Source organism: Cavia porcellus, unplaced genomic scaffold (genome assembly GCF_034190915.1).
Source record: "Cavia porcellus strain 051 isolate PalLab524CR breed Dunkin Hartley unplaced genomic scaffold, mCavPor4.1 scaffold_18, whole genome shotgun sequence".
NCBI classification, from domain to species: Eukaryota; Metazoa; Chordata; class Mammalia; order Rodentia; family Caviidae; genus Cavia; species Cavia porcellus.
The window spans coordinates 28,915,399-28,942,853 of NW_026947501.1; the positions used below are offsets into that span (position 1 = coordinate 28,915,399).

Below are 27,455 nucleotides of genomic sequence, written 5' to 3' on the forward strand. Positions count from 1 at the left end.
ATCACCATATCACAGGTTTTCTGTTACATGTGGGGGAAAAAGTCAACCTTAAAGTAGAATAGGGATTATTAGGGCCTGGGAAGGATGCTGGGGGAATGGGGAATAAGAACGGAAAAGAGTGGTTGGATATGATCACTATTTTGTATTCACATATGGAAATATCACATAAATTTTATTAATATCTTCAATTCATATTTATTAATAAAAAGGGTCACATAACTTATAAAACAGACAACCTAACTATGAATACAATTCAATGGAGGACAAAAGTAATACCTCAAATCAATAGGGAAATGGTTGTTCAGTAATGGTTTTTGGACAACCAGATAACATATAAGGCATTTAAAAAGATATAGTCTAAGTTAAATTAATAATGGATGGAAAATTTAAGAGTGTGTAAACTATAAAAATAGATAAAATTATTTGTACATATTTATTTACTTACAGGTAGAAATCCCTTTCCAAGTATAATACCAAAGAGAGAGATGAGTTTTTATTTTAGAGAAGGTGGATGGATATAACTATAGGAAGTAATTTAAAATAATCAGTGAAGAAATTAAAATTTTAATCAGAAACATTAAAAATATTTGCATCATAAGACTATTAAAACCTTATACAAGTAGAATGTGACTTAAAGTTAATAGGAAGTAGGAAGACAGAACATTCTTAAGTGGGGAGGAGATGAAAAGAGGGAAGAGAAAAGGGGAGGGAAGGGGGATGAACAAGAAAGGAGATGTGTTATGCACGTGGACTAACTCCACATGGGAAGTGTGATCACTGTGCACTGCCAATGTGTGCAAGTAAAAACTAAAAACAAAAAAATTAAGATTATATTCTAAAAACCTGCTAAGTAGTTCACAAAATGAAATATAAAGGGATAATAAATATATAAAACTATACTCACTAGTGAATAAAATATAGACAACATTTTTAGTCTTTAAATTGGAATTTTTTCTAACATTGTTAGGAATATAAGTAACATAACAGACCTTTATGTTGGGTTAGTGTACTTTGATTTATGCTTCTATATGGCTTAGGCCCTCTAATGACCAACCAGCAAAATGAAGCAAAAGCCTAAAAGCATCTCACACTCTGAACAGTTTTCTTATAAGAATTTTACTTAATAGTCATCCTTGTGTGCAAGTTTAGCCAAAATATATTGATCATTTTTACATATCATAGCAAAAACTAGAAAGTCTGTTAAATCTAAGAATGGAAGAAGAATATTTCAATTGTGATACTTTTATAGCTATTCATGATGTTTTTTTAGAAGAAAATTCAGTGCATGAAATATTGTTTACTATGTTAAGTAAAAATGAAATTATTTTATATGATTAAAGGATGGCTGTAGGTCAGAACTTGAAAGTCTCCTGTGTGTTAAAGATTTGGTCTCCAGCCTGTGGTGCCAGTGGGGAGATTGGTGACCTTCTTTAGGAGGGAGGGCCTAGCAGGTCATGGAGAGCAGGCCATTCAAGGGGCTCCTGGGGCCCCAGCACATGCCTATGTCTTTGCTTTTTGGCTGCTATGAGGTGAGCAGGCTTCCTCTGCATTTCATTCTCACTGCAATGTACTATCCTCACACAGCCCCAGGCAAGAGGGCCAAGCACCCCTGAACTGAAACCTTTTCCCTCTTTAACTGATGACTCAGATATTTTGTTACCATAACAGAAAGCTGACTAAGAATAAGATCCTAAGCATAGGATAAAATGTCTAGGAATAAAAAAAACTGATGTTAGTGGCATATTCCTGGTTATCTAAGGGTTGATTTTGCTTTTTTTTATATTATTTTAAAATTGTTAATTATCTTTAACAAGTGTGTAATATTTCATAGTTCAAAAATTAGGCTGATTAAATATGATCTTAAGCACTTTGGAGTTATGCAGATAATATTCAAGAGTAAGTTATTTTTTCTCAGCTAATGTAGTTTAAGTTTCTACCTACATAATGAACAGCCGCCTATAATTCTCTCAGGATCCTCCTGGGTTTGCCTGCTTAATCAGAATACTACTAATTTGATTTTTTAAAATATTGCTATGTAAATGTCTGAAACAAAACAGCATTCATCATCTGTTCCTTCTCTGATTTTCAGTCACTGACATTTTAGTGAAATTGTGCTCTTTTCAAAATGTTGATTAGGGCTGAGAAAAATGGAGAAAGGTATTTTTTCTTCTAGCTAGGTATAGAGAGAAAGGAAGGAAAGAAAGACACTGACAAAGGCGAAAAGATTACAGTTTTCTGATAAAGTGTGGGCCTAGACTGACACTGCAGAACACCCACGTCTTGGAAAACTGGCCCCCACCTGAGGATTGGTGAACAGCGCAAATTCATTGGTAAGGATGCTTGCTGATGGGCTGGAGAATAAATAACACTGGCCATTGTAGTAGGACTGCTCCTCTTAACCTCAAACTTTAGCCCTGAGGACAAGCTGGACCTGTGATCCAAAGTCCCTTCTTGAGGATAATATGCTTCCAACTTATAAAAGAATTACATATTTACCAAGACAGTTAGTGGACTATGAAATATGAAGTACAAAGTAAATTCAACCTTGTTTCATTATCCACACGCAAATATAGAGCTTACTGGCACCTCAGGGCAGAGGCAATTCTGAGAAGGTCTTTTAGCAGCAATGTGGACTCATATCAACAGGCCCCCAGCATTCTCCATCAGTTCCTTTGGAAGCCCATGGAACACATCTGAATTACCTAATGCCCAGTGTTCCTTACATCCCGTACTGACCCAGATCCTAGGACTAAGTTTCTCATAATTCTAACAAGCTCTCCTGCTCAAAAACTAAGTAGAATGAACATCTTCCAACTCTGAAATATGAGTGAGATCTTAGAGTGTAAAGAAGCCCCTGTCACCTATACCTTAGACTGCTTTTAATCAGCTATGCTTCTCTTGCTCAATTTCGTTTACTAAGTTGGATTGGGCTGTGAAGACAGCAAGCAGTAATTTGAGATTTTGCATTAATAAGGGAGGACTTGGAGCTCCTTAAAGCAGACTGGAGCTAGTTATATCATTATTGGAGAGAAACTTCACAACGGAAGGGGATAACATTGCTGCTTTCCTGGCATTCTGCTTAGCTTTGTAGGCTGACAGTGTCTTCACTGAAACACTGAAAATCCATGAAGGCTCTAGTTTTGCTGATACTCTGGCTGAATCTTAGAAACACTGATTTCCAAACCCTTCATTTTCTGTGGTTTGAAAGAGAAAAGAACACTGGGGATGGATTTAAATGATGGCTCCAGTGAGATTCAGCCACAAAGTTTTGTATATTCTGGTCTTTTTCTGAAGAGCCCAGTTAAGCTGTTGAACCAACAAGTATTTCACAGTCAGGGCTGCTTCTATTTGTGTTTCCTTCATGAATTTTAGGGCACTTTAAGCCCTTTCTGGCTCCCTGAGACTATTTAGGAGAATATTTCAGCTGTTGATAGGGTCCTCTTTTGTTTAAACAATTTCAGAGTCAGACGAATCCTCTTATGAAAACACATTAATTATTTTATAGGAAGCTCCTCCACAGTACAATAAAACTAATAAATCATACAAGGTGGGCATTTAAGCTTCAGCTCTTAATCTCCTCACTTACCACTAAATGTGCACAGGAGGCTTTTAAAAATTAGTGTCTCAATTATATTCTGTGACAGGGAGCCGGAGGGAAGGTTAGTTTGCCCATTCAGCAGCCGTCCTGCGTGGGCTCAGAGCAGTTGTGTAATAGCAAAGATGGCGGCTCATTTGTTCACCCATGGCTGAGGGAACTGGGCGGAATTCTAAGGACAGAGCATACTTTTATGTGAGTTTTTGGTTTTTTTTCTGAACTTGTAGCAGTGATGAAAAAATGCTCAGAGGATGGTTCAGTTTCATGAAGAAAGAACATCTCATGAGCCATCTGGCAGGTTCAGAATGTTTTGTGGTGTTCTGGTTCCAGAAAGGAAGACCCCACCACTGAAGATTTTGTGCTAAGAGAAAAGGAAACTGCTGGGCAAACTTTCAGTATTTGAGGCTCAAATCCTGGAGCACAGGCCTCTAATTCGCTGAATCCAACACATACCATTCCATTTCTGATCATTTCTATGGAGGTATAGAATATACAGAAAATTCTGGCATATACTTATCTTCAATTAAAAGTCTCAGAAAAGAAACTGAGAGACTGAAAATAGGTGGTGATTTCTTTTTTGGGAGGGGCAATGGGTCACTATTTCCACACAGCTATGATCTAGATATGGTTTGAGGGTTCCTCAATGCTTGAACTATTGAAATCAAATCCTCATTGTGAAGTATTAAGAGGGCAAACATTTAATCTAACTGTAGTTTACAAGTGGCGTGTTTGGGAAGCAACTGGGATTAGGTAAGGTCATGAGGCAAAGTCCCCCAGTTTTGAGTCCTAGTGGCATTTTATAAAGAGGAAGAGAGCAGAGGAGACAGACAGACACACACATTTCCCATTTCTTACCATACAGTGTTCTGCATTATGTCATCAAGAAGGCCATCACCAGACAGTTTTTCAACTTCCAGAACTAAGACAAAATAAACTTTAAAAATCCCCGAATCTTAGTTATTAGCACAGAACACTGACTAATGACACAGGCCAGAGAAAAATCCTGAAACGAAGGTCAATAAGGTAAAACATGATAGGGTGCAGAACACAGTGCACTCTAGTCAGGTGGAAAGAAGTCTAGTCAGGTGCAAACCTGGGCTAGAGTGAGGCCCATTTTAATTACTTCTCTGTGAATCAGATATGAAATCTCCAGATAAAAAGCAAGAAAGTTGAAGGAAACCAAGGAAATATGGGGCATGTGCCACACGAACTTCAAAACAGAAGTGTAGGTGGACCTCATGGGCACAGGGCAGGCAACACTGTTGTGAGAGGGTCCAGGTTCTAGGCTTCAGCTCTAGGCAACAGCCCTGTGAGATACGCTCAGATGCAGACCTCTCACTCAGTCCCTAATTCCACAAGTTCAGCTGCCCTTTATAGAGAAGGTGATTCTTTCATGTATAGGTCAGTTTTCATTGCTGGAACCCAAATCCCACAAAAATAACTTAAAAAAGAAAAGGTTTATTTTGGCTGATGGTTCCATATGTTTCAGTCTGTGGTTAGCTTGCTATAAGGCAGAACTTCATGGTGGAAGGGCACGATGGAGAGGAACACCTCAACTCACAGCATAAAAGAGGCAAAGAACAGGAGAAGAGGCTGAAAGGGAGGGGGTAGGCACAAGATACAGTCCTCAAGGTCATGCTCCCTTGAGCCAATCAAATACTCAGATGCTTTACTTCTAGATGTCTTTCGAACCAATCAAGTTGACAATTAAAATTAAGCATCACATGTAACCCCTTGTTGTATAACTCTGTAATCTTGAGAAGGCATTTTAAACAGCAGACAATGAAGAAATGGTGTTTCTGTGTAAGTAATGTGTATGCAAAAGAGTAGGTTTTGTGATCCCTATATGTTGGTTTGTGTGTAATTTGCTTTTCATATGCTGAAAGTCAAGATTGATATATTAGGGAATTTGGCTTTTCAGGGTTATAATTTTAATTGTGATTCTTAGGAGGACCTACATGAATTAATTTTGTAGTGAATAATTAAGTGCCTGTGAGAAATTTGTTCATTGAATTTAGAAGGTTAATACTTAGGAAGCTGAAATTCTTCAAGAGAATTTGATGTGTTAAATTTGGACATTTTGATTTATTAGATTTATAAGAGGTATGTAATTCCTAAGAAGGATTTTGTTTTTTCTATTTATAAGTTGGCCCGCTAGAGATTTGAAATTTTTAAGCAAACCAGATGTATTAGATATTGTTTGAAATGTTTAAGGGAATTTAATCAAGATTATAAGTGGTGTTTACACTTTTAAGATTACTTGATTTGTTAAGTTTATAAAAATTTGTAACTAACTGAAAACAGGTAAAAATGTTTGATTGTTGATTGAAAATGATGTTGAAATACCAGAGGGAAGGACTCCATCTCACAGTTAAGAGCCAACTGAGCTTTAGTCAAAGGTCAAGAAAAAGTGGATGTTTAACACTTTAACAAGCATGAACTAGATTTACAAGAAAATGTCGATGGTTTATAAGGTGCGTTCAAAGTCTAAGTAAACACTACAACTTTAGTAAGATGAATAGCATTTTAAAATCATGCAGCTGTAAAAATCCCACGTTTTGCATGAGCAGGTTATTCCTCAGCCATTAAACATGCAAATGACATTCTCAATGTGGAAGTGGTGTCTTTGGGACGTGAAAGATTGGGAAGTGAAAGTGCATATTGAGGATTTAAACAAGGAAAATATTTGGCTTTTTTGGAGCATGATCTATAATAACTAAATGATGGACTCATCATGGCAATTAGAAGATCTTGTAGTATAATTTTAGTGGGGAAGGATGGATATAAATACTTCATGTGAACATGATGGGGAAGGGACTTAGACAGGGAACAGGAATGTCTAATAGATACAATGGTGTCTCAGGGTTTGTAATTGCCATTAATTGAGCTCTTATTGGGCATTAGGCAATGAATTGGGGTTTTTTCCCCCACACCTTTCCCTCTCTCTTTGCAGCAGTATGTTATAAGTTTTATTGTGCTCATTTTACCAGATGAGGAAGTTGAAGCCCAGATAGGTTATATATCTTGCCTGTTTGCACAGCTAGTATGCAGTAGAGCCAGTGATGCAACCCACCACCTGCGCTCTTTCCTCCAGTCACTGTTATGCTTTGGATTTAAAATACTCTCCAGTATCTCAGATGTGCAGAGATGGGCTACCAGATGGTAATTAGGCCATGGTGCCTGGATCATAAGTAAATTGATCCATTGATATGTTAATAATCTGATGATGTTATTGAGAATAATTAAAAGTTGATAAGTGGGGCTTAGTTGAAGAAAGTGCGTCATGGGGTATGACCTTAAGGACAATACCTTGTCTCTGATCCCTTTGGTTCTTTTATCATCTCTGCTTCCTTGCTGCCATGATGAAGAGCTTTGCTTTACCATATCCTTCTGCCATGATGTTTCTGCCCTGCCACAGGTTTAGAAGCAATGAAGCCAAGTAAGCATGGATTGGAACCTCTGAGACCATGAGAAAAGGTCTTTCCTTTTTTGGGTATTTGTTCCCAGTGACATAAATCTGACTTACACATCACTCTACTGTCAACAACTAGGATAAGGTTATTAAAAGAAAGTATCATGTAAAAGACAGGGAAGAGATTCCTGAAAGAGTCCCAAATATTAGACACAATAATAAGGTCAAATTGGAAAGTAGACTAAGGAAAGAGTTATCAAAAAGAAAAAGGATTAGAAGAAGATTTAGAAGAAAGAGGAAGAGAAAGAGGAATTAAAACACAGCAAAGGGTTAGTCCCAGTGCTGCTTAGACATATTTCCTAGAGCAGTTCATATACTGCATTGAAATTCATGGTGAGGTTAAGGTCTTAAGACCATATCTGAAGTACCATCTCATCCCTGGATTCGTTTCCATAGAGCCTTCTGTTTCCCCTCCAACTAAGGTAGAATTGCAGCCTCTCAAGGTGGTATAAGGTTTGGGACAACATAAGCCAGCTGCTCAATCTATCTCCTAGTCTATGGCTTTCTTTGGCTATTCTATGCTGAAATTTTCCCATATCTGTAGCCTCGGCATTCAGACAACTACTATGGAAAGCTAGGTAGAGGGTAAGTTTCTACTGGCCTTGCCTCGAAAAGGATAAGTAAAGCTGAGTGCACTACTCATTAGTGGAGAGAGTTGGAGAAAAAGCTAGGGGGTTGACAATAGTTGGGTCACAGGAGAGTCCATAAAATATCTATAAATTCTCAGTGTGTCCAGAGAGGCTATAGTTGCATTAGAAATGATCAATATTTCCTTCAACTAGAGGTTTTCTCCTGGGGTGCTATGCATCAGGGGCTCTGGATATAAGTCAAAAGTCACATGGGGCCCAAGTCAAGTCAGATGGGGAATTTGAACTTGTAGTTGTTCTACAACTGGCAGCTCTTAATCAAAAGTTTTCTGTGTTGTAGCATGACTGTATGGTGAGCAGAAATTTGCCATATTTTCTTTTGTTTTAACATATAATAATGTCATATATGTGCTTTAAGACCTGGCTCATGAATTGGGTCTGGTTTTCAGATTTTGTTTGGGAAGGATAGTCAGTTTGCCTCCATTGCACACATCTTAGTGAATTCCTACTTTGTGTCAGGAGCTTGGTGTAGGTGCTGTGAATAGAAAACCAGGTAAAGTACCCTTATGGGCAGGGAAGTAAGGTAGAGATTAACAGATTATACAGAGTTACAGTACCATTGGACAAAGGCTATGGCACATCTCATTTAGACTCATAGGTCAAGATCAACTTCTTAGTGGAGATGATGTCTAAGCTAAGCCTAATAGAAGAACAAGTCCACCAGGAAGAATGTCCATCCTACAGCAAATGGTACTGATAAGGACAATGGCCATGGCCTACTGATTCAATCTTGTCACTCCCCTTTAAGAGAATCATTAACAACTGGGAGAAAATAGTAAGGGCCAATGAGGATGGACACCACTAAAAACCAGAGACAGTTAACCAGGGACAGGGAAGTTTCAGAAGCCCTATACTAGAAAGTTTACCACACGGAAGAAGCATTATATTAGTAGGAGCCCAAAGCCAGAAAGATAGATTTCAATTCAATAAATCAATAAAAACAAATTTTTAAATAAGATAATACTTGACTGAATTAACAATTTAGTAAAAATGTGTAAGCAAGGTTTGAAACTCTTTTAAGGGGGTGGTTTGAAACTCTTACAATGGCTCCATCTGCATTGTGGTTGTGGGTAGAGTTTGTATTTGGAGAGAATGTTATCAAGTGTCTGATGTCCTTTCTGCTACAGTAGAACCCATACATTTCTTCTGCTTTCAGGGACAGCATTCATTAGCCACTTCATCAACAGCTACCTTGAGCAGGAGTATGCAGACAGGTACATACAGCACATAAAAGTAAGTTGCATGAGTCTCCAAGCTGTGAGAGGGTAAAGAGCTGGGGGGAAATACTAAAGTAAGTTGTTTCTGATAGTCTTTCAAGGTAGAAAGAGAATCTCCATTGGCACCATGAGGATTGGATGAGACAAGGCCTTGGAGAGCATACAAATCCAAGGCATAATTGTCAATTTTACTAACATGAGCTCTCCTTTGTAGTTTGTGACAAATATTAATACCACATTATGAATATTTCCAATGTAGTGCTCTTGAAATTAATTTAAAACTCCATATTTTTGCTGTGTACTTTGCTCCTCCTTTTTTTCCTCCTCCTCCTTTCCTCCTCCTTTTTCCATTCCATTCCTTCTCTATCCTTGTATCTTATTCTCCCTTGTCTTTCTTTTGTGGTAAGTCTTTCTTATATTTCAAAGTATAAGTCTTTGCTTTATTTCTGCATTCCCTTAGCACGGTATTGATTGCACCGGGTTGTATAATCATTATGTCTTTATCACTCCCCAAAAATCTGAGAGCACAAGGGAAAAGGAGTGTCTTACTCCCTCAGTGTCTGGAACAATGTGGGTGCTCAGCAACTGTTTGATGAGTGTGCGAGACAGAAGATGTCTGTAATCTTAACACTCTGGGAGGCTGAGGCAGGAGGATTGTAAGTTCAAGTTAAGCATGGGCAATTTAGCAATCTAGTAAGTAATCTACTGATTAGGTAGATGGGTGGATGAGGAAGAGCTATTCTCTCACTGCTATGCCCTTGGACTATACTTTGCTGACAGTGTTTCTTACCAGTCACCAATATTCTGTATTGCCAAATCCAGAGTTCTTTTCAGCTGTGGATTCAACGACACTGATATCAACAATCAACTACAAAACAACTCACTCAGTCTTTATCTTTTTCCATATTTTTATTTCTATTTGTTGTTCTGTCTTTTTCCTCCTAGTATTTGGTAGGACATTCCTGTGATTTTCAAACCTTTTCAAAAGAAATATATATATACGTGGAAGAGAGCTCTAATCTCCAAATGCTTTTTAAAAAAATCTCCAAATTCTAATAATGTCTGTATTTGGAAAACTCCAAAATTTACATTTTGACTCCTAGCTTCTCAAATTCTCTAAATACACCTCTATAGTTGCTTATTAGGTACACCCCTCAAAAGCATTACATTTTCACATAGAATCCACATAAACTGTGCCTCTGTTCATTCTCTGATGCACATGTAATTCATTCAGTTGAATCAATCTCTCATTCTTCCCACCTTGCAAGTTTTGACCACCATGATTTATTCACACAGCTTCTTCTATTTATTGTCTTAAAAATTTCTTAAAAAATTATTCTCTCTAAAAATCATACGTGATCTTTAAGGCCCAACTCAACTGCTACCTTCTGCAGTCTTCTTTGATCACCCATAACCGCTGAACATAACCACATTCGTTCTTTCCTGTAGAAACTGTCTGTACAATCAACATGAAATATCATCTTGGTTGGATGTAGCACAGTGGTACAGCGCTTGCCTAGCATGTGTGAGGGCCTGGGTTCAACCCCTAGAATCACAAACAACAACAATAGCAGCAACAAAAATAACACTTAGCACCTTATGTTATAATTACCTCAAACAAGCCTGGTTTGCCTGATATAGCATAAACTCTTTAGGGGAAGAGGACTTTTCCCATAGTAGGAAAGTTGGACTTACCTTGGTGGCAACATCCCTTGATAGAGTGAATATTTTTTCTAAATTTAACAGTGAGTTTCTCCCACACTCATGATCCTCATTCAACAGTTACCCACATTCAAAAACAATGGTAGGAAAGTCTTGTTCTACTATATGCTTTTATAGTGAAAGAATTGCTCTCCCTGCACCCACCAAGTAACCTGTATTCCTGCTAGGTTCTATTTTGTTTTGTTTTTACTGTCACCCATTCAGGACACAGGGAACTCCCTGTAACTGGGAAAGGATAAGTGATGTTTGGTGGGGCAGCTCCAGAGAGGTGGTGGCCACTGAACTTCTCAAGGGATGGTTCTAAATCCTAAGCATCCATCTGACATGTAACAAACTCAAGTTTTTGATCTAATCAAAAACTGACATTTAAGGTTCTAGTTGTGGGGGACAAGCTTATAGTGAGTAGCTGTTCTCAACATCATGGGAATTTCTGGGTCCATCTAAATTAGGGCAAAGGATCCCAGAATCTTGAGTCTCACTTTTGGGTGGGCTAGGGAAAGATGCAAGGACTAACCTGACCTAGATAGTGGCAGCCACGCCTACTTAGCAAGGTGAGGCTCAAGACCAGACTGCAGGTCTAATAGAAACCTGAAGAGCTTTGGGGTGGACACCAGGGATATGTGGGCAGAGCTTTTGTTATACGTGCATGTCTTGATTTCAGGTTGTTTTATTTTCTCATTGAGCTCATTTCCTCTTTTGATTTCAGTTGCTATTTCTATCTGGGAAATGATATTTTTGGTCCTGACTGTACTTCAGATTTTATAGACACCATCCTGTTTACAAGTTTTCCTTCACTCTCACACAATATATCTACAAACAATCTGAGTCGTGAGCACCTTTCACCTTTCAGCTCACTGAAATTATACCTGCCTTTGCCAGCTAAGGCAGCTATGACATGAGGCCACTGCTCTCCTCAGCCCCGTGCTGCTGTGTTTGAGGTCCAATGGGACTTGGGGTCCTCGGCTGCCTTTTTGTATTCTGCTCCACAATACAACAGCTCATTATTTACCTGCAGCCCCTGTAAACCAAAGGTGTCACCTCTTATGTCTTCACATTTCACGAAACATCACACATACCTTTTGGTTTTTTCAGTGGAAAGGAATTTCACATTTTAAGTGTGAGAAACTACAATGGCTCAAAAGAAAAAAATTCTTGCTGCTTGTTGGAGTTAACTAGAGACTCTGAAACTTTAAAAAAAAAATCCTAGGTAACTGCTGACTTCAAAATGTAAGTATTCTTTATGATGGAAAGCTCCCTGTCTGTCACCTTTCCCATTTATGAAAAAGCTGCAAAAAAAATTAGATTAGTACTGTATTTTACAGTTGAAGTTCTTTTTCCTCTTCATTCATTTTGCTTCTGGAAGGAAACTTGGCAAATTGTAGTAACACAGTTTGACCCAACAATCCTATTTCAAGGAGTTTATTCTAATTAAAGAAAAAGAGATAGTCTTAAAAATAATTATGTCCAAGATAAAAGTTATTTGTTATAAAGATAATTAAAACAATTTATATCCAATAGCAGAAGAATGGTTATATAAATGATCATAATCACATAGTATAATGTGCCCATTAAATGTTCTATTTTAAATATTTTATAACATGGAAAATACCTATGCTATACATCACTAAACAACAATAGCAACAACAACAGCCAAAAGAAAGCCTCTAAAATCAACTTATCAAAACTTATTAGGATCCAAAATTTATTTTTAATGGTTTGAATTATTGTAGGTGGTTTAAGTTACACAGATAGAAAAGTTATTCTAAACCAGACTTCCAGAATTTTAGCTGTTTATCTACCATTAGCAGAATTTTAAGATTAAAAATTTAATATTTTCTCTATAATGTCTATATATTTTCCAAATGGTCTTCTAGGACTAGGTGTTATTTACTTATTTGCTCACATGTATGAGCTCACAAAAGTGATCATTAGGTATCAAGCACTCTCTCTGCTTGTGCTAAGGACACTAAAATAAACAAGACACAACACATGTGTTTCTTGCTTTGTTCAGAATTTATAATTCTGTAAAATGAGGAGAAATCTTTTAAAAAATATTTCATTGAATTTCATAGTTCTATTTCTGATAATTTATCTTAAAAATAAATAGCCAAGAAAGCAAAACAAAATTAACATATAGAAATACCCAGTAGAGCATTCATCATAATATAATAGCAAAAAATTTAAAGAATCACCAAAATATCCAACAGTAAAGGAGTGGTTAGATAAATAATTGGAATATTCATAGAGTGGAATAATATGGAATCCTTTATAGATTATGTTTCTGAAGACATTTTAATAATGTGAATAAACTTATCATGTTTTCCATTAATACAGTGAAAAAAACAAGCTGCAAATTATATAAAATCTGACCTCGGTTATGTAGTATAATATAAGACAGAAATTCAAATGGTAACAGGTGTTAGTTTTGGAGAGTGAGGTAACGTTTGACTTGAATTTTGTGCCTATGTTCTTTATATTTCCCAAATCTTCTGCAGTGAATAAGGTTTAATTTTATAACCGGGAAAACCATATTATTTTAAAGATTTGATTTGAAGATGGTGCACCAAAAAATTCCAAGAGATCCAAAAAGATAACTGCAGACTCTAAATCTGTATTTTTATGTTAGAGAAAGAAAAGATAATTCGTATGGAGAGAGCTTTTGCCTCTTTCTTTCACAATGTTCTTGGGAGAGGATGGATGACTATGCATGCAGGAGGAGACACATTCCTCAGGAGCCTGAGGGGATGACTGCTGGGGTGCTCAGGAGGCTGAGTAAGCAAAAGCAGGAGTGCTAGAGAGACATTTGGAGCTTACTGCTAACTCTAACTTGAACTCTAACAGTTATTATAGCCCTGCTCATCCTCTGGCTCATATCTGCACACTAGAAACATGGTAGCGTGTCCTGTTGCTGTCATTTCCTGCAGCTCGGACTTCAGAGACCTTTTGATATGCATTGAACGAGAAGTTACAGAGGGTCAGGATCCTGCCATGGTCTACCTAGAGAAAAATCAGCCTTACAGCCAAACCCTGGCTCTGTACCCATGTACTGGGAGCATCCTGACCCTGATCCCAGCCTTCATCTACATTCCAGGGAAGGAGCAGCGCTGTGGAACATGCTCCCGGTGTGGCTACAGGGAGGGAGCCGTCTGTGGGTTCCCATCAGCTGCTCAGTGCTCCAGTTCACATTGACTGGCGAGTCTCCCCAGCTTTCAGGTGAGGCCCCAACACAGTAAAAAGACAGTTACTTATCCTCTAATATAAAGATCATAAAGAACATATTTCTAAGGCTAGGGTGGCATCACATTTGATATTTGGTTATATATTGTGCCATAGAATTGTTTTAAATTTATGGAAGCTGCTGTAAAAAAGCAAGTGAATGCAGAAAGATTTACAGGTTTACTTCACTTTCACCAAATTAAGAATCTGAACACATTTGTAAAATGTGTTACAAAATGATTCACTATCACTTTGAGTCATTTGTTTACCTCCTACACTTTAATGTAAGTTGATTCACCACAATTTGTTTTATACAAAACATATCAAGCATCTAAGAGGTGCATAAAAGGAGATGTACATGGAGTCCACAGTCAGCATTTGAACATCACTTCAAAGGGTGAACATAGAGACTGCCCCAATTTAAAAAGCATTTATTGACCACAGAATCTGAAAAGGCCTTTAAGTCAACTTCAAGTCAGAAACAATCTTCACATAAAAAGGGGTTAGTTTGGGAATTTTTTTGATGTTGTTTCTTAGCTTCTTCTTTGAGTTTCTCACATATTTACCTCAGTAAAACATTGAGAAAATCCCTTTTAAGTCACAATGGCAGGTGTTTCAAACACACCTCCACAGCCTAGGTAAACATTTAACACCTGTGTCCACATAGTGATACACATTAGAGACCTAGGAAATCCATGAAAACTGAATACCAATAAAGCTGTACTCTAGTATTCAATTTTTCATCATGCCACCTGAAGATTCACTCATTCCAGATCATCAGCTTGTATTTAAAAATGCTAACCATTCCACAACCAGTCAGCTTCTGCACCCCTAACTTGTTGGTTATAGGAAACAAGAGTTCTCAATTGTTTTTGCCAGGAACATTTCCCTGTGGATACAGACAGGCTAAAAACTCAGAAAGAGAAACTCAGAAAACTTCCTGGGTCCCTGTCTATGGTGTTCTTTAAGAAGAACTTGCAATGCAGAGGATATGAATTAGAATCTGGACCTGGCAAAATGCCTTTCACAGTTAAATAACACTGGAGAGTTGAGAGGAAAACTCAAAGTCCCTAAATCTTCAAGAAGAAAGGAAAAATGAGAAATTTTGCCTATGCATGCTTAAGACACAAAGCAACATAAGCTACTCAACAATATTAGGCCTGGAGGAATTTACAAAGTCCAAAACAGGGGCTAACCCCTTGACTAAGTACTGAGGATCCCTTCTGGGCTTTAAGAAAGGAAAGAAGGAATATCTGGAAAAGAACAAAACAGGAGATGGAAGGATAGGGTCAGGGAGATGAATGATTGAATAAAGAGTGGAAAGTTAAAAAAAAAGTAATTGTATGACAAAAGGGAGACTGAAAAGGAAACCAAGCTGAGGACTAGCTGGCAGCCAGTGAAAGCCCCAGGCTACTGTGTGGTCAGTCTTCTCCTCCCACCATGCACAGTGCAGCCCCAAACTTCCATAGCAATGCCATGGCCCTTTCTGGACACTTCTCACTTCCAGCAAGGGCAAGCTCACCTATCAAAGGCCACAGCTGTCATGGAGTAGATACTGGCAAAGACCGCAGCGATGGGGAAGAAGTTGTGGAACTTGCAATAGAACAGGCCGTAGTACCACTCATTGTGGACAGCGTAGGTGAAGTTCACTACTGTATTGAACGCAGCCATGGAGGCCTCTGCGAAGGCCAGGTTCACCAGAAAATAGTTGGTCACCGTCCTCATTCTCTTGTGGGCTAAGATGATCCACATCACCACCACGTTTCCCACCACAGAGGTCACCACAATGACCGTGTAGGCAGCTGCCCAAAGGACGATTTGCCAGGCTGGCTGCACGAATTGGTTGGGTTCTGAAGTGTTGGTTGAGATATTTGGAAAGAGGTCTGAGTCCACAGGGAGGACGTTATCCATTTCGCAGGTGAGCGCAAAGCCCTCACTTCTGCACACAGGCCCGCTCTGCAGCCAGGATCTGAGGCAGACACCTGAGGCTCAGGATCCTGCTTGAGCCAGACAGGTGGGAAGAAGTCTCTGGTAGGGACAAAACTCTTCTTGCAAGCAGACGGGATACAGGCTTCTAGATGCTCTGTTCGCTGGACTTTTGTGGCTCTGAATTCCTCCACTTTTCAGTTTTGGGAAGCATTTGAGTTCACAGTCTGGAAACAGCTTGTAGTCTGCATTAAACTGAAAGGCGCAAAGTAGTCTCACCGGTTCCCTGTTCTAGAAAGAAGGGAACCAGCTTTTCTGTACCGGCTTCTGTTAGCAACTGCCAGTTCTCCTTCCTGCGGCGGAAAAGGCAAAGCACTAGGCTGCAGGAGGACTTAGGTAGACAAGAAGGGCCCGTCACAGCGCTACCTTTGAAAGTTCTGATTCTGTGGCCAGGATTCCGGAGCCTCGCGTTCAGCTGGAGATTTTCTTTCTTCGCTTTCACAGAAGCCTCTGTCCACACGCTGCCTGCAGCGTCGCAGGCGCCTCTTGGTTGGGTCCTGCTCAGCTTCGGAGTTAGCACAACCTCTGCAGGATGCTCACGAGGCTTTTATAACCCGCTGCAGAGACGTCACTGGGAAGGGGCAGTACCTGGGCTGCGTACTCGCCAGAACCCTTGCGCAGCAGCTGCGCCAGCTGTTGGCAGCTGTGTCACTTCACAGCCGCAGCCACCACGCCTTTTGCTGCTTGCTACCTGCTGTGAGCCTCTGCAAACCCGACGCCTCAGCATTCCGCAAGAGGGCAGTAGGTGGCCTGGGAGTAATTGAGCCAGATGGGGTCCGCAGCTGAAATCCCAGTTGCACCAGGACTGCTAGGGTGGCGGTGTTGAGAATTTGGGAAACGGCTGGGGTGGAGCGCGGTTAACTTCCAAGGAGGCAGCCGGGAGCCCTGCGACAGCTCTGCAGAAGCTCCTGCCAGGGACGGTGGGAGTGGGGCAAGTGTGAGGGCGCAGCGCCAGCGCTGCACGCCCGGTTCACTCGGTTGCTGTGAGCAGAGAGGAACGGCGAAGGCTGGTTTCAAGTGTCCGCAGAACAACTTTCCTGAGGTCCTGTTCAGGACCCCACAACCCCGCACCTAGCTGGTTTTCTCGGCAGGCTGATCCCCCTGGGAGCGCTGATAGACGTTAGGTTTTGGAGCACTTTCCCCAGCTAACCTGTGACCTGGCTGTGCGCTGAGCCCTCCACCTGAGCCCTCCGGAGGATCCTTGGCTGTAGGCACCGGAGGCCTCCCTGGGCTCCCGGGGAAGCTCGGTGAGCGAAGGAGCCACGCACCAGCCAGCCTGTCGCCCAGACGCGCGGTCCTGGGCTCCTGGCCAACAAACACTGCGGACTGGCGCTCACTGCGTGGGGGCCCGGCAGCCTCCTCCTCCTCCCTCCTCCGCGCTCCCCGGGCCAGAGGACCAGAGCCGGAGGTGACGGCTGGGGCGCCTCACCCTTGCGCCCTCCAGGCTTGCGGAGGGACCGGAGCGCAGGTCCGCCCGCCTTCTCCCCCCACTTCCGCGCCTCCCGCCCCTGATGGACTTTGAGGCTCCGTCTGTCTCCCAGCTCAGAGACGAGCTGGGGCCGGGCACTGCGAGGAGTGGGGAAAGATTCGCCGGTTATTGTGACCGATTTTGGAGAAGCTGAGCCAGGCCGAACTCGGGGACGCGTTCCGGACTGAGTGCTCCCACCGGGGAATCGAACTGTTGGAGTCCTCCGAAGACCTCCAGCGTACTGATCCCATTCCCTCTGCGCCCGAGACCCGGAACCGTGCAAGGCAGGCAGGGGTGGACCGCGCCCACCTGCGCGGCTGCTGGGCTTGGCTCACGCCCCCACCCTCCCGAGAGAGCGCGGGGTACGCGCGAGGCTGGCGGGTGCGCTTTAAACTTACTCTCCAGACGTCAGGTCAGACTGAAGTCGGATCCCCTCACTAGGACTGATAATCTGCTGGTTCACTCTGGTTTTGTGGGAGACTGAGTTTCAGCATTTATCGGAGTGCTCGGGCCTCCCAGGCATCCCTAAAATCTCTGAATGCTGCAGAGAAAGTTCAGCTGGAGAGAAGCGCGCTGTGCCCTCAGATTTAGGGAGGCGGCCTCCACCTCTGACTTCTGGCTACTTCCAGAAGTTCGCTGGGCTGGAGAGAGGAAAGTCAGAGGGAGGGGTTAAAGGCAAGTAACAGGCAGAAATATCAAGGCAAGAAAAGTGCTAGGATGCAAGAAGCCTCGGTACGTAGAGGCGTGGGCAATCAGGCTGGAGGGCATTCACGTTAGCTTTTAACCTTGTTTCGTGTAGAAGGCTATCCATGGAGAAGCCGAAGGATGAGCTGGGACTGAAAACACATCATAGAGGGAAAAGAATATTCCAGGCAGTGGTTTTAGAAATCAAACTGTGTCACTCAGCCTTAAGTAGGGTAACGCCCGTATCTATCCCTCACTCTGGCTTTCAAGGCCCCACTCTCGGCCCTGATGCTTTGGTGAGGCCAGCATGGGTTGCTATCTTTCCTGCTTAAGGTCTGTGGCACACCACTGGTGGGTACTTAGGCCTTAGGACAAAGCATGCACAGGATGAGTTCACACTTAGACAGAAAACCTCAGCCCTAGAGCAGCGGAAGTGTCTGATTCACACATACGCTATGGGCAGGGGTCTCTCCTCTAGTATCTCCCCTTGTAAGAACAGTGCCTTTCTTTCCTGCCTAGGGATAACTTTGCACAAATGCATAGATGTTGTCCTATACGTGGTATTGTCCTTCAAGAGCTGGTATTTTTCCTTGCCCTTTTCGTTCTTGGCTCCCTTTCCCTGAATTCCCTCCTTGACACATACATAATACAGGCTCACCTGTCTCAAAGTAAATCCTGTTGCCAAAGTAGTATAAATCGTTGCTCATTTGTCCAGGCTCTTGCTAGCTGGACAGCACACAAACACACATAATACCCCTGACTGTAAATGCAAATATGACTGTAATGGTTGTCTATATTTTGTTGTTTTCACTCCATAATTTGTTCAAATGCTTCTGAATTAAAAGGTACAAGTTTAACTCATTCTTTTCAATAACTATATTATTATTTGTTATTATTATTATTACTATTGTATAGATGCACCATAATTCATTTCTATATCCAAAATAATTCAATTTTCAGTTTTTGCCACTAGACAATGCTAAAATAAACTCTTTATATCTTCAAACTCTTTTTTTCTTTCTCTCACCCCTCTTTTTTAGAGGTATCAGCTTTCAGATCCAGGTCCTCATGCAGGCGAGGCAATACTCTTATGTCTGAGGTATAACTCCAGACAGTCTTCTCATGGAATAGATTTCAAGTGAAATTACTGGGTAATTTGTAATACAAATAATATTTATATTATAAATGACATTTAGTATTTATAATATTCATAATCATACACAGAGATATATATGCTGCATGTTTGTATTTATATTTTAACATATCCAGATTGCTTTTTGAAAAGAATGTAGCACTTACATTTCACCAGCAATTAAATTACTCTTTTCCTATTGTCTACTCTAGTAAGAGGCATTACAAGTCTTTTAAGTTTTCTGAGACTAGTAACTATAAAACATAACTTTGCCATTACACGGGGTACATTTTGCATTTTCCTAACTACTAGAGAATTTGATTTTAAAAGTTTCTTTCTTTTTTTCATTTCTTTTTTTCTTTTGATATTTGGATTTTTCTTTCTATAAATTTTCTATTTGCATTTCATGCCTCCCTCTTTTCTGTCAGATTGCTGTTTTTCTTTTTTTTTTGGTAAATGTTCTTTGAATTATAAATATAAACACTTTTCCTGTCAAGAATATTTAAAATATGTTTTCTAATGCTACTAGTTCTCTCCTAAGTTTATGTGTCTGCCACATATGCAACTTGTATGCAGTTATATTTGCTTTAACGCATTTGGGTCTTCCAGTCTTGATTTTAAAACTGTCTCCACAAATCCTAGGTTTTTTTCACAATACCTTTGATTGTCTCAGAAATGTTTAATTTAGTATTTTTTACATTAAAATCTTTAATTCATTGGCAGATGATTATTTTATATTATTAAAAGTAAATCAAAGATGTTCATTCTTATTTTCTCTCATATGGTTAGCTACTTTTAAAAGCTCTATTCATTTTCCTAGTGAATTAGGGCACTATCCTGTTATAGATTAAATTTTCAAATATATGTGATTAAATGCAGTGGTATCTCAGTTCACAAATTTCATTCTTTCTACAATTCTGGTCACAGAATTCGTCCCACATTGAATTTGCTCATGCAACCGGATTTGTGGGGAGAGCTAAGTTCTTGAATCTAGGTACCACTTTATTGAAATTTAATATTTATTATTTCTAGTCAACCTACTAGTGCGTTTTGTCTATTCTTATACCAATGCCAGATATTTCATATGGTTCCCTAATTAACCCCCCCATCTCCAATTAGGCAGAGGCATGTGATTGATTTAGGCCATATTATAGATGATGTTTTTCCCTTTTAGCCTGAAGTTTAAAAATGGAGGGTGAAAGTTGGGCAAGAAAGAAAGACAGAGACAGAAAGATTTTCCACATATTCTCTCTTCCTTGCCAGTTTCTCATGTTCTAGATGATGTAGCTACAAGATGACAGATCTTTATCACCTTCAGTTCCCAATGACAGTGTAACACAAGCTTCTGCCAAATCATTATGGACATGCATCAAGTCATGAGCAAGAGATGAATTTTCATTGTGTGAATTGCACCAAGATTTGGGATTAATTCATTATTCAACATGTGATTGATTGTCCTAATAGAGGAATAACAAATCTGATATTTGGTAAGGCAAGTCTAACTCATTATGTGCTTTTATTTATTTCATGTGTAAACTTGAGTATTTTAAGTTCAAATTGTAAAACTCCAAAAAAAAAAGCTACACTAGTATTCCAAATACTATTCTAATTGCAAATACTTGGAATTTATTTGTTAATTTTGACTAAATTGACAGTTTTGATATTAAGGTTTTTGTTCAAGCACAAATAGATCTATCTCACCCTTTGCTTATATTTATTTCATTACATTTTATAGTTTTATTTATATTATAAATGAAAGTTTTCTTTCTTAGTGCTAAAGAACAGCTGTTGACATCTGTCTATATGTACATGTGAATTTGCATCCTAGCAATGTTACTAAATTATTATTTATTCTGGTATTTTTAAATTTGACTCTCTTTAGTTTTCAATCATATGATTATTATTTGTCTCATTGAATTTCCTTTACCTTCCAAGACTAGTAAAATAAATAATAATGATAACTGATATTTTGACATGGCTTTAAATTTAAGATGGTTTTAGTGTTTACCATATTAAATATTAAATTTGCTGAACAATCATTTATGCTTAAATAGTGTTCCTCTTTGCTTTTTACTTTGTAGTATCAGTAGAAATGCCTTGTCATTTATTTTTAAATGTCATTTTCAGGATCTGTTGATTGTGTAGTATTGTGATTTATTGACACAAGAATTAAGTGGATAGACTTCTCAGCACTAATCTGAATACTGACCCGCCTGCAGTCTTAACAGACATTCCGTTTGATCAGACTATACCAATCCTCTGTTATATTGCTACATTCAGTTTTCAGTTTTATTTAAAGATTTCACACCTATCTTTATAAATAAGATTGGAGTATATGCACTTTTTCCTTAATTGGTCATTTTTAAATTAGTGGTACAAAAAATTAAACCGGGATTATTTTTTTTTTTAATTTTATTTTGAAAGAACAGAACAAGACAGAATAAAGCCAACTAAGATCGTACAGTGAAATTGGTACAGAACTTCACAACAGGTTACTGGGATAACAGTAATAGGTATCACAGTATATTTTGTTATCTTTATAATAGTTGTTCTTTCAATCACGTATATCAAAATGAGATGAAATACAGAACATTATAGAACTTATCAAAACAGAGTATTGAGCAGTACCATTAATCAGAATAGAGCAAAACAGTAATAAAAATATTTGCCTTCAAAGAGATGGTAGAAGGAAGTCCCCCTTATTTACTATGGTCAGCCTCCCAGGAGATGCTCAGATTTCTGGGTCCCATCTGCTAACGGTGGGGACAGAAGGTGGTTGGGGGAAGTGAGATGTTTGACTCTAGGCCCTGCATCAGTAGGTTCACTATTGCTTAGCAGGGAGGCAGGCTGGTTGTTTGGTTTCCCAGCACCCTAAATTCCAACATGGCGCGGATCTCAGGAACTGCTGGTGGTTCTCTCCTGGAAAGGCCGCAGTCTGCCACACTGCCACCGCTTACCAGGGAGGGGAGGTGAATCAGGGATTATCTTTAACTATAGCCAAAAATAATGTTAGTTCTGGTCTTTGAGTCAACAGCATTATATCACCAGAAGTTGGAAATGCACATTCTTGGATGAGAGATAAAGATTGAGAAGTACTCAGCTAGAATCTGCATTTTAACAAGACTCTAGTGGTTTGTATGCACATTAAAGAAAGTTTAAAAGTTTGAGTTTTTAAAAATTTCTCAGATGATAAAACTTTCTTGAGGTGCCAGATAAAAGAATATGTTATGTTCCCCTGAAAATTATGATTTAGTAGTTTTGGTCTAGGGCTCAGCAATCGGAGTTTTTAACAAGTACTTGGGTTCAGCCTTATCAGCAATGAAGTTTTGGAAAGGTTTTATTTTAAATCCAGTACGAGAATAGGTGGGTCCTTTCTCCATCTCAGATAAAACTTCTCCTTGTATTTTTTAAATCTCTTCTCTATCAGTTCTGTTCTCTCCTTTCAAAACTTTTATTGACACCACACTGAGTTTCCTGGATCCATTTTCTAAATGGTTTAAAAGCTATTCCTGACCCCTTGATGATGAGTAGCATTTTATAAAAATAAAATAGTATAGAATAGAAAATGTCAGAGTGTACAACAGAGTGAAAGAACTGCTTGTGAAACTTTTTATCTCCATTCTAACCTTCTGTGGCAGAATGTTGATGTCAAATCTTTTTTTCTGTACCATGACTTCTAGTTAGATTTTTTAAATCTTAAAGCAGTTCTGTAACTTTCTTTAACATTTCCTTCCTACATTTTTTGTATATATATTTCTGCTTTGTATTTAAAAATATTTCTTATATTTGATCCTTTAAGTCAATTATTGACTCAATACAGGTATTGTTATAGTTTTGATATAAAATGTTCCCTCAGAGTCTCATGTGTTCACAGGTGAAGTTTTTGGAAGGTGATTGAATCAAAGGGGTACTCTACTTGTGAGTGCACTAATTTACTGAGTAGTTCATAGCGAATGGGAGATGGGCACTGGTCAAAAGACATGGGTCACTAAGGGTATGAACTAGAAGGATGTGTTTTTGCTTCAGTCTCATTTTTGTATCTGCTTCTTAGATACTATGAATTGAGAAGCTTTCAATTTTTTCTTTCACCATGATGTTTCTGCATTTGAGCCAGCCAACTATGGACTGAACCCACTAACACTATGAGCCAAATAAACTCCTTCTCCTTTAAACTGTTGTGTAAGGAATTTGGTCTCAGCAACAATAAAGCTGACTAATACAGAATATCAGTACTAGGGAAATGAGGATGTAGCCGTGACTGTAGTTGACTATGTGGTTCAAATTCCATGCTCGTCTCTGTACTTTCCCTTCAGAGGCTTTCAACCCAATTTATTACCAGAAGCTCCCTGACCCAGGTACCACTTTCTGTACCTTTGTCCTCAGATCTTTGCCCTTCTCTGGTTCCCATCTTAAGAGCTCTGCTTTCCAACCCATGGAACTTGGTCCCAAGGCATGGCCAAGGGCCTCCTGTGCTTGTGTGGGATGGTGGATGGTGGGCAGGATTTCATGCTGTCTCAGATCTTTGAAGTATTTGGGGGAAACAATAGGAGAGCACCTGCTCTGGTCCAGTTTGTTTAATGTTTTCCTCCTACCCCGTGTCTCTAGGTATGTGATCCATGGCCCACTGCCAGCAAATTCCACACTGCTCACAGCTTATAGTGTTCAGCATCTCTCTACCTGGGGCAGAGGCCTTCTATTTGAAAGGCTGATTGGTGGGCTGTGGGCACGGTACTGCAGGGAAGTAGTGTTTCCTGGTATTTGGAAAGTGAAGGGCAATAATTCCTTGTTTTGAGTCCGGAAGAACATGGTGGATAGATAGCAGCAGCCTCGGAGGCTCTCTAAGAAACCACACTTGAAATCAAGGAATGGTGCCAGGCAGGAAATCCTAGGCAAGGGGAATGTTCTTTGCTGACCCAGGAACGAACTAAAGAGAAACCAACTGGAAACAAAATCCCAGTGATACAGCAGGAACAGATAAGGTCTTAGCACGGAAGCCTGACCCCACGCCACTGGAAACTGTGATTTGAATTTCCTGCAGCCGCTGTTGCATCCCGGTTGGCACAGCGGGGAAAGAGGTTCAAAAGTTTGGAGAGTGGGAAGCATTTAATGGAGTTGGAATGCAGGCCGGGTGCTCTGCATTGACCTGTGGTGAATGAGCGGATCGGGACCCTTCCATAGAGAAGGAGGCTTCAGCGGAGGACATACTCGGACTGGGAAGACTTTCCGGAATGAGAAGCTGCAGTGACTTCAGTCACATATCCCCCTCTCAAGCGGGATTGGTGGGGAGTGCCTGGCCTGCGAGATGCCGCTGGCTGAGACCCAGTAGGCTAGCACAAACCAGGTCCCAGTGCCTGGAGGTGCACCCTCGTGGTGAAGCCTTCTGTAGGTTGACTTAGAGGGGTGGGCTTGGCATAGACTGCCCAGTCTGGTGTCTCCCTGGTGTGCTGTGGTGGGTGGGAACACCTACCTGGCCCAATTCAAACAGACTGTGGCCGACGGGGAAGGAAGCGGGGCCTCCTATATACGCTTATATATAAAGAACAAAGAATATGGGAAGAGGGAGCAACAAGAAAGGGTCCTCGGCCCCCAATCCTGAGAAACATGCAATAGCAGACACAGCACCAATAGACATAAAGCGCTATCTCCAGAGCCTCGTAGACCAGTTCAGGAATGAAGTTATTAATGACCTGAAGCAAGACATAAGCAGAATAGTGAGAGAAATGCTAAGCACCACCCAAGAAAAAACAGATGGTGGAATGGAAGAACAGAAAAAAAGGGGAGAATTGTTTGATGGAGAAGATAGAGAAAACATAGAATATGTGAATCAGGTTCAAAGAGATTACCAGGAAACTAAAAACTCTATCGAAAACTGGCATAACAGCTTGAAAGAAACTAAGGATAGATATCTGAACTGGAGCGCAGATTTGTAATATGGCAGCATGAAATGAAAAACTTCTTAAAAATAACAAAAAAACAAACAGCAACAATACAAAAGCTAGAAGATGATAAGAGGACCTATAACTTAAGAATTAAGAACATAAGAGAAGAAGTGGGGACACAAACAAATGGACTACAAAAGCTATTCACAGAAATAATCCAAGAGAATTTCCCTAATTTAGCAAATGGTAAAGATATACAGATATATGAGGCATACAGGACTCCAGCCACCTACAACCCAAACAGAGCTACACCTAGGCATATAATAATCAAAATTCCAGAAATCCAATATAAGAACAGAATATTAAAAGCCATCAGAGACAAGAAACATATCACTTACAAGGGAACACCCATCAGAATTACAGCAGACTTCTCGGCAGAAACCATCAAATCACGAAGAGAATGGGGGGAAATAATTCAAGCTTTGAAAGATAATAACCTCCAGCCAAGATTGATATGTCCTGCATAACTGTCCCTAGAAATTGATGGAAAAACAAGGTGCTTCCAGGATAAAGAAGAATTAGGGGAATTTGCAACCACCAATTCAACTCTACAGAGAATACTGCAGGACATTCTAAAAAAAAGAAAATACCAAGATTCCAGAAACAGTGGCAGAGAGGCCACAATGAATGGAGCAGAAAACAAAATGAAGAAGACAAACTGACAATAAATGACAGAAAAAGAGCTCAACAGAAATGAGGCAGAGCAGGTTGGATGGTAGGTACAGCTATTTTGGAGAAAACAAGATATCATAATAGCTAGTGCTGATTTAGCATCATCTTGTTTTGAACTCCCATCAAACTTGTATTCTTCTGTCTCCATCGGTCTTAACATGTTGTATCTTACTGGATTTTATTATATATGATAATATAAGCAAAAACTTTATAGACAAGGAGTTTATATAGAAACCATTGTTTATTTTCTGTCAATTGGTTCTAAATACCCTGTAATAATGTCATTCTCTTGAATAGTTTTATAGTGTCTTGATATGTTTGGTGCTACAGTATAGGAAGTTACACTCAAAGATTTCAAGGAAAGAGACACTATGGCAACTATTTTTATGTCAGGATATCTTGTGGTGAAACACTATTTTGCTTAAATGGTTATGTTTTGACCTGCACTATTCTGTTGTTATGCCCTCTTTTATCTCAATCCCCTTTTTAAAAATTATTTACTTTTTTCTTTTTAGTTTTTTAATTAAGGGAAAAATAAATAAAAAATATCAGGATACATTATAGTAACCTACTTTGATTTCCTATTAACTTGATTTGAAATCCTGTATTGCCCTCACCATCTTGTTTTGACTGATTTTCCTCTGTTCTGCTTTGCTTGATAGTACCAAGTTCGAAAGTATGAGCATAACTGTGAAGACAATAAGAATCATTATGACGCCCATTCCGGTTGACTATTATTTTCTTTTAAAACCTGTAATGTCTCCAATGCTTTGGTTTTATTCTTTACTGTTTAGTTCAATTTTATTATAACTTCCAAGTCTTCTTAAAATAGCAAGAGGCAGTATAGTAACCATTGTTGATCACCTTATATTTTGTTTTTACATTATCTATTATGTCCATCCTTTTGATTTGACTGACTCTGTTCTGATATGTCGCATCTGGTTTTACTCTCTTCAAAAAAAATAATAGAACTGTGGGAGTAATAAAACCCAAAATGTGTAGTTGTCATTGTACAAAAGAAAAGAAAAAAAGTGCTCTAAAGGTTATAACTACATATATGTTTAAGTGTATAAGATAGATAACCATATTACTGAGTGTTTTTTGGATCATTGAACAAAACTGTTTGCACTCTCACTGTTTGAAAGTCCACTTTATATGCTTCAATTTTGTAACTTGAGCAACTATTTCTAAGATGAGAATATGTAATCTATTAACTAGTGATTTCTTACTGTTTATTTTTTAAATTTTGTGTTACTTGTACCCTTTTTCTTTTTTTCTTTTTCTCCTTAAATAAAAAAAAAATAATTCCTTATTTTTGTACTGTTAACTCTCCTTTTTTTTGGTTGCAGTATGTGGCTTCCCAGGGGCTCTAACTACAGTTAATTCCCTTGCTGGCTTTCTTCTTCCATGTGGCAGTAAAGAGAATAGGTAAAGAGCCTATTTCAGAATTTTTCTCTCTGAAGAGCCAGTTCCTTCCCTCAGGCTGTTAGAACTACTTCCTAGGGTAAAGGGAGCCAGAGGATTTGCAGACAAGTGGCAGCTCTGCTTCTATTTTCAACAATCCAGATATTTAGTTTGATCTAGAGAATTTCCTTTTCAGTTAATGTTTCACATCTGAGTTATGTTCACCTTTCCCATGTTAGAATACCTTCATGATCTAGTTTCTCTTCTCCAAGCTCCTGTAATGTATCTCCTCCTCTAATTG

At 39.4% G+C, this 27,455-nt stretch overlaps 1 protein-coding gene across 2 annotated transcripts in view; it reads right to left on the reverse strand.

The window, feature by feature from the left end:
- Tacr1 (tachykinin receptor 1) overlaps nt 1-15,814 on the reverse strand; it is a 154,352-nt gene extending 138,538 nt beyond the window's left edge. Inside the window, exon 1 of one of the 2 annotated variants that reach the window (NM_001172861.1) lies at nt 15,392-15,814. In NM_001172861.1, the coding sequence (NP_001166332.1) occupies nt 15,392-15,780 (389 nt within the window). In that variant the 5' untranslated portion in view covers nt 15,781-15,814. The remainder of the gene's footprint in view (nt 1-15,391) is intronic. The other variant, NM_001172862.1, reaches the window with a different exon arrangement.
- Nucleotides 15,815-27,455: the final 11,641 nt, after the last annotated feature.